The 14,668-nt window shown below is 29.2% G+C and overlaps 1 protein-coding gene across 1 annotated transcript in view; it reads left to right on the forward strand.

Annotated features, from left to right (window-relative positions):
• The window catches only part of LOC119602176 (AMP deaminase 2-like), a 16,296-nt gene extending 1,717 nt beyond the window's left edge, over window positions 1-14,579 (forward strand). Inside the window, 10 exon segments of the mRNA XM_037953549.1 lie at window positions 5,770-6,074; window positions 6,487-6,534; window positions 11,828-11,943; window positions 12,308-12,402; window positions 12,482-12,607; window positions 12,672-13,002; window positions 13,063-13,226; window positions 13,298-13,588; window positions 13,656-14,061; window positions 14,126-14,579. Coding sequence (XP_037809477.1) covers window positions 5,770-6,074; window positions 6,487-6,534; window positions 11,828-11,943; window positions 12,308-12,402; window positions 12,482-12,607; window positions 12,672-13,002; window positions 13,063-13,226; window positions 13,298-13,588; window positions 13,656-14,061; window positions 14,126-14,308 — 2,065 coding nt within the window. The 3' untranslated portion in view covers window positions 14,309-14,579.
• Window positions 14,580-14,668: the final 89 nt, after the last annotated feature.

The following is a 14,668-nucleotide window of genomic DNA, read 5'->3' on the forward strand; positions in this document are numbered from 1 at the left end:
GTCATATTAGTCAAGTATAACAGAAATAACAGTTAACACTAAAGTGTCGCAAGTCTCTAACTCATATAAAAAAATAAAACTTTTGAAAGGGTGCTCAGTTCCCTATCCCAAAGGACGAACAATTTGAAACCTATTTTGAAAAAAAAGATCAAATCGAGTCCAGTAATCAAGTACATCATAATAAGCTAAAAGTCTTTTTGTGGACCAAGGATACAACAATTACAATTATCTATCCCGTAGTAAGCTCATAATTAGGGAATTTTTGAGAACCATTTCGATTGAATAGAAGAAACCTTTTTTTGGCTAAATTGTACTGAGATCGGGATCTTCAATAACTTTAATTTTTTTTATTTTTCCTGTATTCAGTACAGTAATACATATCGTAAGAGGGGGACACTCTTAAGATGTACACCAATATGTTCTCAGCACCCATCTCAGTTGAAAACAGATATAGTTTAAAGGTAATTCAAAATTCGATTTTTATGGTCGCAAAATTTCATTAAAACTTTATAATGAAGAAGGACTTTGTCATTTCGTGATCACCCATACATATAATACTTTCGTTTCTCAAATTTTCTTTAAAAAATCGGTGTTTTGTTTAGTCTATATATTCTAGAAGTTCTAGTCTAAAACAATCAAAGTATATATTTAAAAACAGTATCTTCTGAAGATATATGATCTGATTTGTTTTATATAGTTTCTTATATTGTTTATATCAGCATTTAGGCAAATATTTGTCTAATATGACCTATGCCTTACAAATATTTAAAGACTGTTCAAGAAAGAGTCGTATACCAAGATATCTTGATCTGTCATTTTAATAATTTTGACGGGACATCCTCTAAGACATGTCCAATGCATTTTATGTATTCTTCTATCATTCATTATTTTCAAAAAGAGGTCCTCAGAAATATGTAGAACAGAAAGTTAATGCAATTATGAACACTTTTCATCTTTTTCATAAATAGTCGATGTCTGAAGACTTAATATTCTTCAGCGGAATCGATAAATTTCATCTGGATAAACTTTGTAAATGTTGGAGAAACTGAATAAAATCTCAAAGTGGTGCCCAAAAAGGAAGATATCTTCTGGGAATTCTCGAATGTTATAAAGAACATTATTAATTACCACATAATAATCTCTCTACAGTCCAACAAGTCCTAAATAGTTTTCTATCATTATCATTTGTTCCACAAATCGTTCTTTGATCGACCCAAGTACATTTCTCTTGGCTGAGGCTCCTCCATTCCTTGGAATAGAGGTCTTCTCACACATTCTTTAATATTTAGTTTAGATTAATCGGAGAACAGAAAATTTCACCATTGGGTCAATATTGCGATGAATCTGAACACAATATTAAAGAGCCAGATATAAAATACTTTAACATAAGAAGGCCAACGATCACACACCAGTCTATTTCCTTAGTTAACTATAGATTTTTCTACTCTGGTATTGGACCTATTTGACAAATAGCTACATATTAAGTTGGACCTTCTCACAGTAAAGCTTTTAATGTCAGATTCTTTGATAAAACGCTCAGACTCTCCCAATTCCGATAAATCTGAAAAAAATACTAAAGAATCAGACATGAAAAACTTTACCGTGAGACGAACCCGTCCTCAGTAAGTGACAGATTTTTTTGGTATTGAACCTATTTGTCAAATAACATAATAAATGGACAGATTTTTATAAAAGTATGATAGAAAACCTAATTTCTTCGGAAGATGACGAGATTCCGTTTATTTTGGTATTCTAAAACGAAAATGTAGCCAGGTGATTGTTTGGAAGCATCAAATGTTCACTTTCTTCAGTGAGTAACACAATATTCTGACTTAAACTTTATTTAAAACCATTGGATCATTATAGATCGGTTCGTCTAAAGAGACAATGAACTTATTAGGCACAATATCTTTGATTATATAAATTGTACATGGAACAACAATGGAAAAGAATGGAATTTTGTCACTGAAAACAGTGTTTTCAAACTATAGTCCCGCGATAGATTTCTTAAGAAAAAGAACGGGAGAAAACTAGAGAGAAAAGTAATAAACTTTTGAAAACTATTTACCAAAGTGAACTAAAATAAAGAAGGTTTCATAACGAACGACAGTTTTTTTTAATTTGAAATCATTCCTAATGAAACCCCCTTTAATATGGGCCATTCACAGGGTGTAAGAGACATTTATAAAATGGTTTCAAATTGTAAGCAAATGTTCACTTGTTAAGTAATACACCCCTTTAAAACTAGTCACGGTATCACTATTTTTTGTACAATTGTCCAAAGTAAGAACTACAGTTGTCTACAGTACACAAATTCCAATGCTGATACGCACAATACAATAAAAAATCCTTAAAAGGCAATGACGACTTGTCTGTATTATTCGCACTTGTCGTTTGTTGTATCATAGACAATATTGGTTAATGACTTAATAACGTTTTAGTATGTTCGGGCTATGAATACACATACTAATTAGATTAAATATGTATGTATTTTGAAAACAAGTGACTTGGATCATAAATTTTTATTCATTTCAAGTCGATATTTATTTGGTGGAATTCACGCAAGTTTTCAATCAATGGCTCTAAGTGGAAAGTAATAAGAAATATTTTTTTGTTAATTAGTTTAAGTACCTAATAATATTTAGTTTAAATTGTCCTGCTTAATAGATAAGAAGTTTTTGGAGATTTTGTATTTTATTCAACATTATTAAAACAAGCTATTTTACAAAAAAAACTGGTGTATGTATTTTGAAATCTAATTTTCTTTCGCTAAGTGGTGAAATTGTCGCGTTTTGTTAACTCATATCAAACGGTCTTTCTTAATTTCAATATCAATTATGAAATTAATAAAAGAACGGGAATGTAGGTGGACATGTGTTGTCTTGTATTGTGTGATAAAATTGAAAATTGCGTGCAATTTGAAAAGAAGAATTTGTTTTGCAATTGAGTTTTTTCCCTGCTCCTTTTTATTCTTCGTTATCATTTGAATTTGAAGGTCAATTAATATAATAATGAAATACATAAATGTAGATTTCATATTGTTGATGTTTCTGTGGTGTTGTTATTCGCAATTAAATACTCACCTGAGTTTTACACGATATCGGGTATAAATTAAATAACGTTTTGTTGAAAAGTGACAGTTAATAAATTTTAACTTTCGATTTGAAATTGCTTTGTGTTACACACTCGCATTTAAAAGTGAAAACGTCGAAAAGGTGGAAAAGAAATGTCATTCGCAAATGATTTGTATCATTTTTTTAAGAGTAATGATACAATGGTTACAAGGTAAGAGAAGGTAAAGTGTGTGATTTTTGTTAAAAAAAGTTTTAAAAGGGTGATTTTCATACAAGACAAAAGATTAGACTACAGACTAGACAATAGACTAGACTATAGAATAAACTATAGACTAAACTAGACTAGACTATAGACTAGACTATAGACTAGACTATAGACTAGACTATAGACTAGACTATAGACTAGACTAGACTAGACTAGACTAGACTATAGACTAGACTATAGACTAGACTATAGACTAGACTATAGACTAGACTATAGACTAGACTATAGACTAGACTATAGACTAGACTATAGACTATACTACTAGACTATAGACTAGACTATAGACTAGACTAGACTATAGACTAGACTATAGACTAGACTATAGACTAGACTATAGACTAGACTATAGACTAGACTAGACTATAGACTAGACTAGACTATAGACTAGACTATAGACTAGACTATAGACTAGACTATAGACTAGACTATAGACTAGACTATAGACTAGACTATAGACTAGACTATAGACTAGACTATAGACTAGACTATAGACTAGACTATACTAGACTATAGACTAGACTATAGACTAGACTATAGACTAGACTATAGACTAGACTATAGACTAGACTATAGACTAGACTATAGACTAGACTATAGACTAGACTATAGACTAGACTATAGACTAGACTATAGACTAGACTATAGACTAGACTATAGACTAGACTATAGACTAGACTATAGACTAGACTATAGACTAGACTATAGACTAGACTATAGACTAGACTATAGACTGGACTATAGACTAGACTATAGACTAGACTATAGACTAGACTATAGACTAGACTATAGACTGGACTATAGACTAGACTATAGACTAGACTATAGACTAGACTATAGACTAGACTATAGACTAGACTATAGACTAGACTATAGACTAGACTATAGACTAGACTATAGACTAGACTATAGACTAGACTATAGACTAGACTATAGACTAGACTATAGACTAGACTATAGACTAGACTATAGACTAGACTATAGACTAGACTATAGACTAGACTATAGACTAGACTATAGACTAGACTATAGACTAGACTATAGACTAGACTATAGACTAGACTATAGACTAGACTATAGACTAGACTATAGACTAGACTATAGACTAGACTATAGACTAGACTATAGACTAGACTATAGACTAGACTATAGACTAGACTATAGACTAGACTATAGACTAGACTATAGACTAGACTATAGATAGACTATAGACTAGACTATAGACTAGACTATAGACTAGACTATAGACTAGACTATAGACTAGACTATAGACTAGACTATAGACTAGACTATAGACCTAAGACTATAGACTAGACTATAGACTATAATATAGACGAGACTATAGACATAGACTATACGACTAGACTATAGACTAGACTATAGACAGACTATAGACTAGACTATAGACTAGGACTATAGACTAGACTATAGACTAGACTATAGACTAGACTATAGACTAGACTATAGACTAGACTATAGACTAGACAGTAGACTAGACTATAGACTATACTATAGACTAGACTATAGACCTAGCTATGACTAGACTATAGACTAGACTATAGACTAGACTATAGACTAGACTATAGGACTAGACTATAGACTAGACTATAGACTAGACTATAGACTAGACTATAGACTAGACTATAGACTATGACTAGACTAGACTACTAGACTAGACTATAGACTAGACTATAGACTAGACTATAGACTAGACTATAGACTAGACTATAGACTAGACTATAGACTAGACTATAGACTAGACTATAGACTAGACTATAACTATAACTATAGAATAGGACTAGAGACTAGACTATAGACTAGACCTATAGACTAGACTATAGACTAGACTATAGACTAGACTATAGACTAGACGATAGACGAGACTATAGACTAGACTATAGACTAGACTATAGACTAGACCTATAGACTAGACTATAGACTAGAACTATAGACCTAGACTATAGACTAGACTATAGAACTAGACTATAGACTAGACTATAGACTAGACTATACAGACTATAGACTAACTATAGACTAGACGGATCGTCGGTTTTTATTTTATTTAATTTTTTAAAAAATAATATTAAAGGGTAAACATTAGTTTATATTGCTAATTTTTTAATCTAGACTAGACTATAGACTAGACCTATAGACTAGACCTATAGACTAGACCATAAATTAGACTATAAACTAGACTACAGACTACTAGATAGAGGAGTAAATGGAAATAAAATTTTCGAAATGAAAAAAATGCTGAGTTTAAACTGAAAGTTTAAAGGAGATATTCTTGCTTTTAAACTTCTTTTAAATTCGAAGTTTAAACTGAAGTTTAAAGGAGATATTCTTGCTCTTAAACTTCTTTTAAATTCGAAGTATTATTTTAAACTACAATTTTATTAACATAAAATTCTTTTAATTTCCCTCCATTTACAGTGCCATGACCGATAAACACTCCGTACAGGGCGATGTTACCGACGATCCGGCAATAAACTTTGTTGAGCATGAGTTAATACCAAATTTTCAACGTGTCTCCATCTCGGGAGAAGATACCAGTGGTGTGCCATTGGAGGATTTAGAACGAGCTTCCACTTTAATTATACAGGCTCTAGAAATGCGTTCACGTTACATGTCCATTTCGGAACAATCATTTCCCACAACAACGTTGCGTTTTTTGAAAACCGTACATGAAAGTGATCGTTTTAATAAGATCCAATATGAAGATCGTAAATCTATAGCGGGTAAGTTTTGTTATTTAAATTCGTTTAATGTTTAGTTTACTATAAAAAGCCTTGCCTTTTTTTCCATTACTCTTATTTATTTTAACTTTTATTATTCAATATTTAATTTTGAATATTTCTTTATACACTTAAAAAAATCTTAAATGGTTTATTTTGTACAGCAAATTAAATGTTGTGAAAATATGTATAAATATTAAGATTAGTTTTTTTTTTCTATTTATTTTATTTAATTTTTTTAAAGAATAATATTAAAGTGTAAACAATTAGTTTATATTGCTAATTTTTTAATAAGTCTAGTTTATTTATTTTTATTATTATTAAGTTTTATTGAATTTTCTTTTATTTTTTTTCTTTAAATCTTCTTTTTTACTTGTAAAAAAATATCTTGTTTTCATTCATTATTCTTTTATAGAATTAATCCGCAAGATCAGTCTACCAATGATCCATTTACCACCCAGAGGTATTAAATGATCTCTCTCTTTCTCTTTCTATCTCTCGTTTGAAATTTATTAAGTTCTTATCAATTATTTTTTTCTGTTTTGTTTGTTTATGTTTTATTTTGTGAGTTATTTTTTTCCAACTTTTAACTTTGTTTTTAAGCTGTTTTTTTATTATTTAGGATTTATTTTAATTTATTTTGATTAAATTTTAATAATAGTGTGTTCACATTGCAGTAAAATTATTTAAAAGAATTTTTTTTTTTTTTTGTGTGAGCTTTTCAGAATATCGAGAAAAGTAATGGTTCAGATTTGTTAAGTTCCAAATTAAACATTTGAATTTTCGAATTAAGATCGAATTTCTAAAATTTTATTACAATTTGGGCGCATTTTTGGTTTTTCAAAATTTAATTCGAATTTTTAGACAAAAATTAATTATAATATAGTAATTCATTAAAAAAATGTGTTTTTCTGGATAATTTTCATGTTCGAATAACGACAAATGTATGAAATGGTTGTAACATATTAAAAATTTTGTAATATTTGTGTTATATAACCTTAAAGCTATGTTTTGAGCCAAACTTTAGATTTTCGAAATTAAGTTCGAATTTTCGAATAATGTTAAAACTCACAAATTTCACTTGTATCTATAAAATTTTTTTTTTGGTAGAACTATTAACATTTTATTAAAAAAAAAGGATTTTTTTATGAAAATATCAAAAATTTTATATTCGAAAAACGAAAAACTTGCTTTGAATAAAATTCTATGTTCGAATATCCAAAAACTTAAGAATATTTTGCATTTCAAAACAAGTTTAAATCTAATTGTATTATTGAGACTTTTAAGAACATTTTAGGCTAATTTTTGGATTTTCGAAATTAAGTTCGAATTTTCGAACATTGTGAAAACTGGCGAATTTTACTTTTTTCATAATAAATATTTTCTCCTAATTAAATTTTATTTAAAAATTGAGATTTTTTCTTAGAAATTTTATAATTTTTATGTTCGAAAAGAAAAAAAAATTTGCAAAATCTATTAAAATAATTTAATGTAACTTTTCTGAATGAAAGATACTTAAGGCTTAAATTAACCCAAAATTGTCAACTATTTATTAAAAAAATCCGCTCAATTGTTTCTTTATAGTCCAGTCTAGCTATTGTTTGGATATTACTGCCTTATAAAACTTTTTCGTTGGCAATGTGAACGCTCTATTATTATAATTTTCTTTTAAATTGTTTTTTTTTTAATTTTTTGTTTATTTCAACTTAATCTCTTTAGATTACAATTGCTTAAGTTTGAATTTATTTTTCTTTCGTTTATTTTTTATGTTGTTCTTTTTTTACTTTGCTTGCTTTCGTTTATTGATTGCTTTTTGTTAATTATTTTCTTTTTTTTCTTGTGATTTTGAAAACAAACAAAAAAAAACATTAAACTTAAAAAGACAACATCCATTTATTGCTGAAATTTGTTTCTTAGTTTTGAAAATGAGTCTATTATTAGTAACTTATAATGCTTATTTATTGTGATTTTATTTTAATATGTTATGAACACGCCTTATAATTGTAATGTTCTGTATTTTAAATAATTAGATTAACAGCAATAGGAAATTATTTAAGCATACAATTAATGTCATTTAAAATGTTATAAAAATAAAATGCGTTTTTTTAGAATTTTGAAAACATATACAGAAATTTTCTTAATTTACTTCAAATATTTTATTAATCTGAACATCTCTTTAGTAGTTCGTTTCGTTATCATGCTAGTTTAATAGTTGAGATCAATCAGATATCAGCAGAGAGTAGCTTACGACCTCTTTGACTGCTTTCGTTTGTTTTTTATACATGTGTAAAATCAAAAGAGCATAACAGCACATGAGAAAGCCTTTTCCTAAATAGTCAAAATAATTGCAGAGCCATCTCAGTTTAGTTTCGAAAAAAGAAAAACCTTTATAATTTCTTAATAGTTTCGTTGTTAGTGTGAACACTAGATTTAAAATACAGAACATTTAGGAAATTTTTTTTGCAATTATTTTTATTTTTTTTTTATTGTTGATATGTTTTTTTAGGCAATTGTTATTATTAGTCTAAATAATGTTTATTGTATTTATATAAAAAACAACAACACCTTACACAAAAGGTTAAATCACGCATACAATTAATGTACAGTTGAGTGCATTAATTTAGCAGTATTAATTTTTATAAACTAATAAAAATAAAACATTTTTATTAATAAAGTTAATAGCTACTGTTTAAGCATTCAACTGTATATTTTCACTAAAATAACAGATGTGAATATTAGGTTGGCCCCGAAAATAGTTGCCGATAATTCCAATTACGAATGGAAATGTTTAGTTTAAAAAGGAAAACTTTAGTTAATGTTTTTAAATTTTGTATTCCAGTTAAGTTTGGAAGTTTCATAATAGCTGCTATATTCCAGTATATATTCTTTTCTATAGTCTATTCTATAGTCCATTCTATAATCTAGTCTATAGTACAGTCTATGGTCTAGTCTATGGTCTAGTCTATGGTCTAGTCTATAGTCTAGTCTATAGTTTAGTCTATAGTCTAGTCTATATAGTAGTCTAGTCTATAGTCTAGTCTATAGTCTAGTCTATAGTCTAGTCTATAGTCTAGTCTATGGTCTAGTCTGTAGTCTAGTCTATAGTCTAGTCTATAATCTAGTCTATAGTATAGTCTATAGTCTAGTCTAGTCTAGTCTATGGTCTAGGCTATAGTCTAGTCTATCGTCTTGTCTATAATCTAGTCTATAGTATAGTCTATAGTCTAGTCTATAGTATAGTCTATGGTCTAGTCTATAGTGTAGTCTATAGTCTAGTCTATAATCTAGTCTATAGTATAGTCTATAGTCCAGTCTATAGTCTAGTCTATAGTCCAGTCTATAGTCTAGTCTATAGTCCAGTCTATAGTCTAGTCTATAGTCTAGTCTATAGTCTAGTCTATAGTCTAGTCTATAGTCTAGTCTATAGTCTAGTCTATAGTCTAGTCTATAGTCTAGTCTATAGTCTAGTCTATAGTCTAGTCTATAGTCTAGTCTATAGTCTAGTCTATAGTCTAGTCTATAGTCTAGTCTATAGTCTAGTCTATAGTCTAGTCTATAGTCTAGTCTATAGTCTAGTCTATAGTCTAGTCTATAGTCTAGTCTATAGTCTAGTCTATAGTCTATCTATAGTCTAGTCTATAGTCTAGTCTATAGTCTAGTCTATAGTCTAGTCTATAGTCTAGTCTATAGTCTAGTCTATAGTCTAGTCTATAGTCTAGTCTATAGTCTAGTCTATAGTCTAGTCTATAGTCTAGTCTATAGTCTAGTCTATAGTCTAGTCTATAGTCTAGTCTATAGCTAGTCTATAGTCTAGTCTATAGTCTAGTCTATAGTCTAGTCTATAGTCAGTCTATAGTCTAGTCTATAGTCTAGTCTATAGTCTAGTCTATAGTCTAGTCTATAGTCTAGTCATATAGTCTAGTCTATAGTCTAGTCTATAGTCTAGTCTATATCTAGTCTATTCTAGTCTAGTCTAGTCTATAGTCTAGCCTACAGTCTAGTTTAGGTCTAGGCTATAGTCTAGTCTATAGTCTAGTCTATAGTCTAGTATATAGTCTAGGCTATAGTCTAGTCTATAGTTTAGTGTATGGTCTAGTTTATAGTCTAGTTTATAGTCTAGTTTATAGACTAGTATATAGTCTAGTCTAGTCTATAGTCTAGTCTACAGTCTAGTCTGGTCTACAGTCTAGTATACTAATTTCATGAACTATTTGCAATGTTATTAAGCCTTACAACAACGATTAAAGTTAGCACATTGCAGTTTTCTATAATTTGTTGTTGTAATCTTCAAAACTAAAGAATTGCTTATAGATTTATTAGAATAGAAAGGTTTGCAGCAGTAGTTTATTATGAAGATTTAATTCTGCTAATATGAATGAATGAAAATTTTTTTCGGGGTCACTCCTAATGCACAAGATCTAATAAATAACAACTAGTAGAATGCAAATCATTTTTAAGATTTTGTTTACTCACAAAAAAAAAAAAACATAATAATGTTTTTAGTGCCAACAACTTAGTAACAGTTTTAAAAATAAAGATTTTACTTTAGTTTTATGTTAATTTGTTCATATCACTTTAAAAAATTTTGCATAATTTTTTCAAATTTTAAAAATTTTGTTATGGAAAATTTTCTTAAGTGATATGAAGAGTTTTATTCACATATTAATATTATGCTCGACCCAAAATATGGTTGATATCGATGTCTTTCAATATTTACTATTGTGATATTTTAATTATTCCAAAGTGATCTTGGTCCTTATGTAAAATTATTAAAAGCTTAAACTGAGATCAAATTAAGGCATTTTATATTGACCAGGATTTTGATGGTATTTAAATTGAATTTTTAGTTCGTCTTCGAGTGCTGTAATTGACCTCTTTATAACGAATTTTCGCAATTTTCCATATTGAGTTTTCGACATTCGATTTCGAAAGAGAAGAAAATTACTTAAATTTTTTTTTAATTTATTTACCATTTCAAATATAGATCAGTTTACGAACATGTTTTAAACGACATCTTACAAAGGTCAAGGGCTCATTACTAAAATTTCGCTAATTAAATGATGACGCATTCAAATTTCGAAAAATTTCAAACAATGATCGTGTAGATCATGAATGAGTTAGTTCGGTGTCTAATAGGTAACAGAATAACATTCTAAGTTCTTGGCACTAGTATTTACTACTAAATGTAAATAACTTTCTTCACATCTGTAACATTTTTTTCACTTATTTCACTGATTGTAAAAATTTCATACAACTGCTACTATACAGACCGAAAAAACACGATACTTGGATACGAAATAATGGTTTGTTATGAAAATGAAAATGTTTCTTTTGAAATTTATTTTATTTATTTTTTATTTATTACTAAAACTATTGTATTGTTAAAATATTATGATTATGTTTAGTAAATTTTCTATTTTTAACTCAAATTATAAATTATTTTTTTTCTGTTTTTCACATGCGACGATGAAAATCTGACAAAACTACAAAAAAAAACAAATAAAAACAACAACAATTAAATAAATGTTTTAATTTTAAACGAAAAATTGCAATTTGGTTGCACTTTATTTTGCACCATTTAAAACACATTGCAATTAATCTTTTTTTCTTAACACTTAACTAAACACAACAACAACAACAACAATGCTCGTCATGCTGTCATCTTTTTTTTCGGTAAAACACATTTGAATTATTCACCTAAACACCGTAATGTTGTTTTGAAACGAACACTTTTGTATATGGTCGATCGTACTTAGATCATCCTATTCATCCACCAACGGAAACAAGTGATCCCTGGGATATTGAAATGCCTGCCGATAAATCATATTGCATTAGGGCTGTTGATGGTGTTTTTAATGTGTTTCAAAATGAGGTAAGTTTGTAGAATTAGAAGATTATTTTTAGTTAACTTAGCAAATGGTGAAAAAAAAACTTTGAAAACATCTTTTAAATGATCCTACTATAGTTATTATAAGAGTTTGGCCTTTCCTTAGGAAAAAAAGGGATGCTTGGTACAGCTATCGCTGAGTTGACAATCTTTGAACGACTATGACATGGATCATTTCGAAGCAATTGTCGTGCGAATGATCCTTACTTTTAATCTTATCTTATTAACAGATCTTTACTTCAGTCAATGCCTCGATCAAAGAATTTTATTGATATATAGTTTTATATGTAATTTTCGATTCTTACTGTTTTTTTTATTGTATTGTTTCTTTTTTATCTTCTAAATTTAGCAATCCGAAGAGCCCATGATACAAAATTATCCTAAACTCAAAGATTTTTGTAATGACATGCAAATCATGTGCAACATGATAGCAGATGGACCATTGTAAGTACATAGATCAGAACTATAAATAAATTTCCAAAATCTAATATAATTTTTCTCTCTCTCTCTCTTTTTTCCAAAGAAAATCATTTTGTTATCGACGTTTATGTTATTTGTCATCGAAATTCCAATTGCATGTTCTACTCAACGAACTAAGAGAATTGGCTTCGCAAAAGGCTGTGCCTCATCGAGATTTCTATAACATAAGGTAAATAAATACTTTTCTATATAAAACAAAATCATTTAAAATTTCATTATTAATTCTTTTACAGAAAAGTCGATACTCACATACACGCCGCCTCGTGCATGAATCAAAAACATTTATTACGTTTCATTAAGAAAACTCTCAAAAATAGCGCCAACGAAGTGGTCACCGTTACCAAGGGTCAAGAGATGACTTTGTCTCAGGTATTTCAATCGATGAATTTAACTACTTATGATCTGACAGTAGATATGCTGGATGTACATGCCGATCGTAATACGTTCCATCGTTTTGATAAATTCAATGCCAAATATAATCCTATTGGTGAGTCGCGTCTAAGAGAAGTCTTCCTGAAAACGGATAATTTTTTGAATGGAAAATATTTTGCACAAATTATAAAGGTATGTGGAGAGTAAATGGAAAAACAAATATATTCTAAACTTTTGTTTTTCTTATTAAAGGAAGTGGCCTTTGATTTGGAAGAATCTAAATATCAAAATGCCGAACTACGTTTGTCTATTTATGGCAAATCCCGAGATGAATGGAAGAAATTAGCCAAATGGGCCATTGATTATAATGTTTATTCAACAAATATACGCTGGCTTATACAAATACCCAGACTTTAGTAAGTTTGTGTTAAAGTATTACTTGTATAAACAAAAAATGTTATTAAATTTTCTTAATTGAACTTTTCAGTGATATTTTTAAATCAAACAAACTAATGACCTCATTCCAAGACATATTGGACAATATATTTTTGCCTTTATTCGAGGCTACCAAAGAGCCTAGTAAACATCCTGAACTACATCGTTTCTTACACTATGTTATTGGTTTCGATTCGGTAGATGATGAATCGAAACCGGAGAATCCTTTGTTTGATGGTGATATTACTACGCCACCCAAATGGACTGATGACGAGAATCCACCATATGCTTACTATATCTATTATATGTATGCAAATATGACAGTGTTGAATCAGTTTAGAAAGTGTGTAAACTTTTGTGTTGAAAAATAGACCTCAAACCCAAATTGTACTATTTGTTTAACTTTACAGGGAACGCGGCCTAAATACTTTTGTTTTACGTCCCCATTGTGGTGAGGCAGGACCTGTGCAACATTTAGTGTGTGGTTACTTAATGGCTGAGAATATCTCTCATGGTTTACTGTTGCGTAAAGTACCCGTTTTGCAGTATTTATATTATCTAACACAAATCGGCATAGCCATGTCACCACTCTCCAATAACTCGCTATTTCTTAACTATCATCGTAATCCATTACCAGAATATTTGGCACGTGGTCTTATAGTCTCGCTCTCCACAGATGATCCCTTACAATTTCACTTCACCAAGGAACCTCTAATGGAAGAATACAGTATTGCAGCTCAGGTATGGAAACTGAGCTCATGTGATATGTGTGAATTGGCTCGTAACAGTGTCTTAATGAGTGGTTTTCCTCACAAGGTAAGAATCCTTAAACTATATTCTAAACATATTTTATATCAATTATATTTAAATCATTTCCCAGATGAAACAACATTGGCTGGGACCAAACTATACCCGCGAAGGTGTTGCTGGCAACGATATTACACGCACCAATGTACCCGATATACGTGTGGCCTATCGCTCCGAAACTCTACTCGATGAATTGTCTAACATTTTCAAAGTTCATCAACATCCTTTGTCGGATGTGGTAGAGGAGAGTCCTTAAAATGTTTTGCGTTTTTGTCCTATAACGGAAATCATGGTTGAAATACTAATATTGATGGCTTATTCAATATTTAAAAACAATTTTGTGTTTCTTTTCTGTTAAATTAAGTGCGAATTTATTTGTGTATTGCTTTTTGTATAAGATATTCAATTCAAGGAAATGTTTAATGGTAACACAAACTATAACAAAACAATAATTATATAAAAAAATGTAATATTTTTTAAAAATAATAATAAAATGTTATAAAAAATATATATACTTATTAACCATTTACAAAGAAGTTGTTTTAGTTGGAGAATGTGGGAAATATAGCATTCGTTTCGATTAAACATGACAATATGTATAACATAAAAATTAAAA

Source organism: Lucilia sericata, unplaced genomic scaffold (genome assembly GCF_015586225.1).
Source record: "Lucilia sericata isolate MDLA Ls3-8-SP2 unplaced genomic scaffold, ASM1558622v1 Contig000212F_arrow, whole genome shotgun sequence".
Taxonomy (NCBI): Eukaryota; Metazoa; Arthropoda; class Insecta; order Diptera; family Calliphoridae; genus Lucilia; species Lucilia sericata.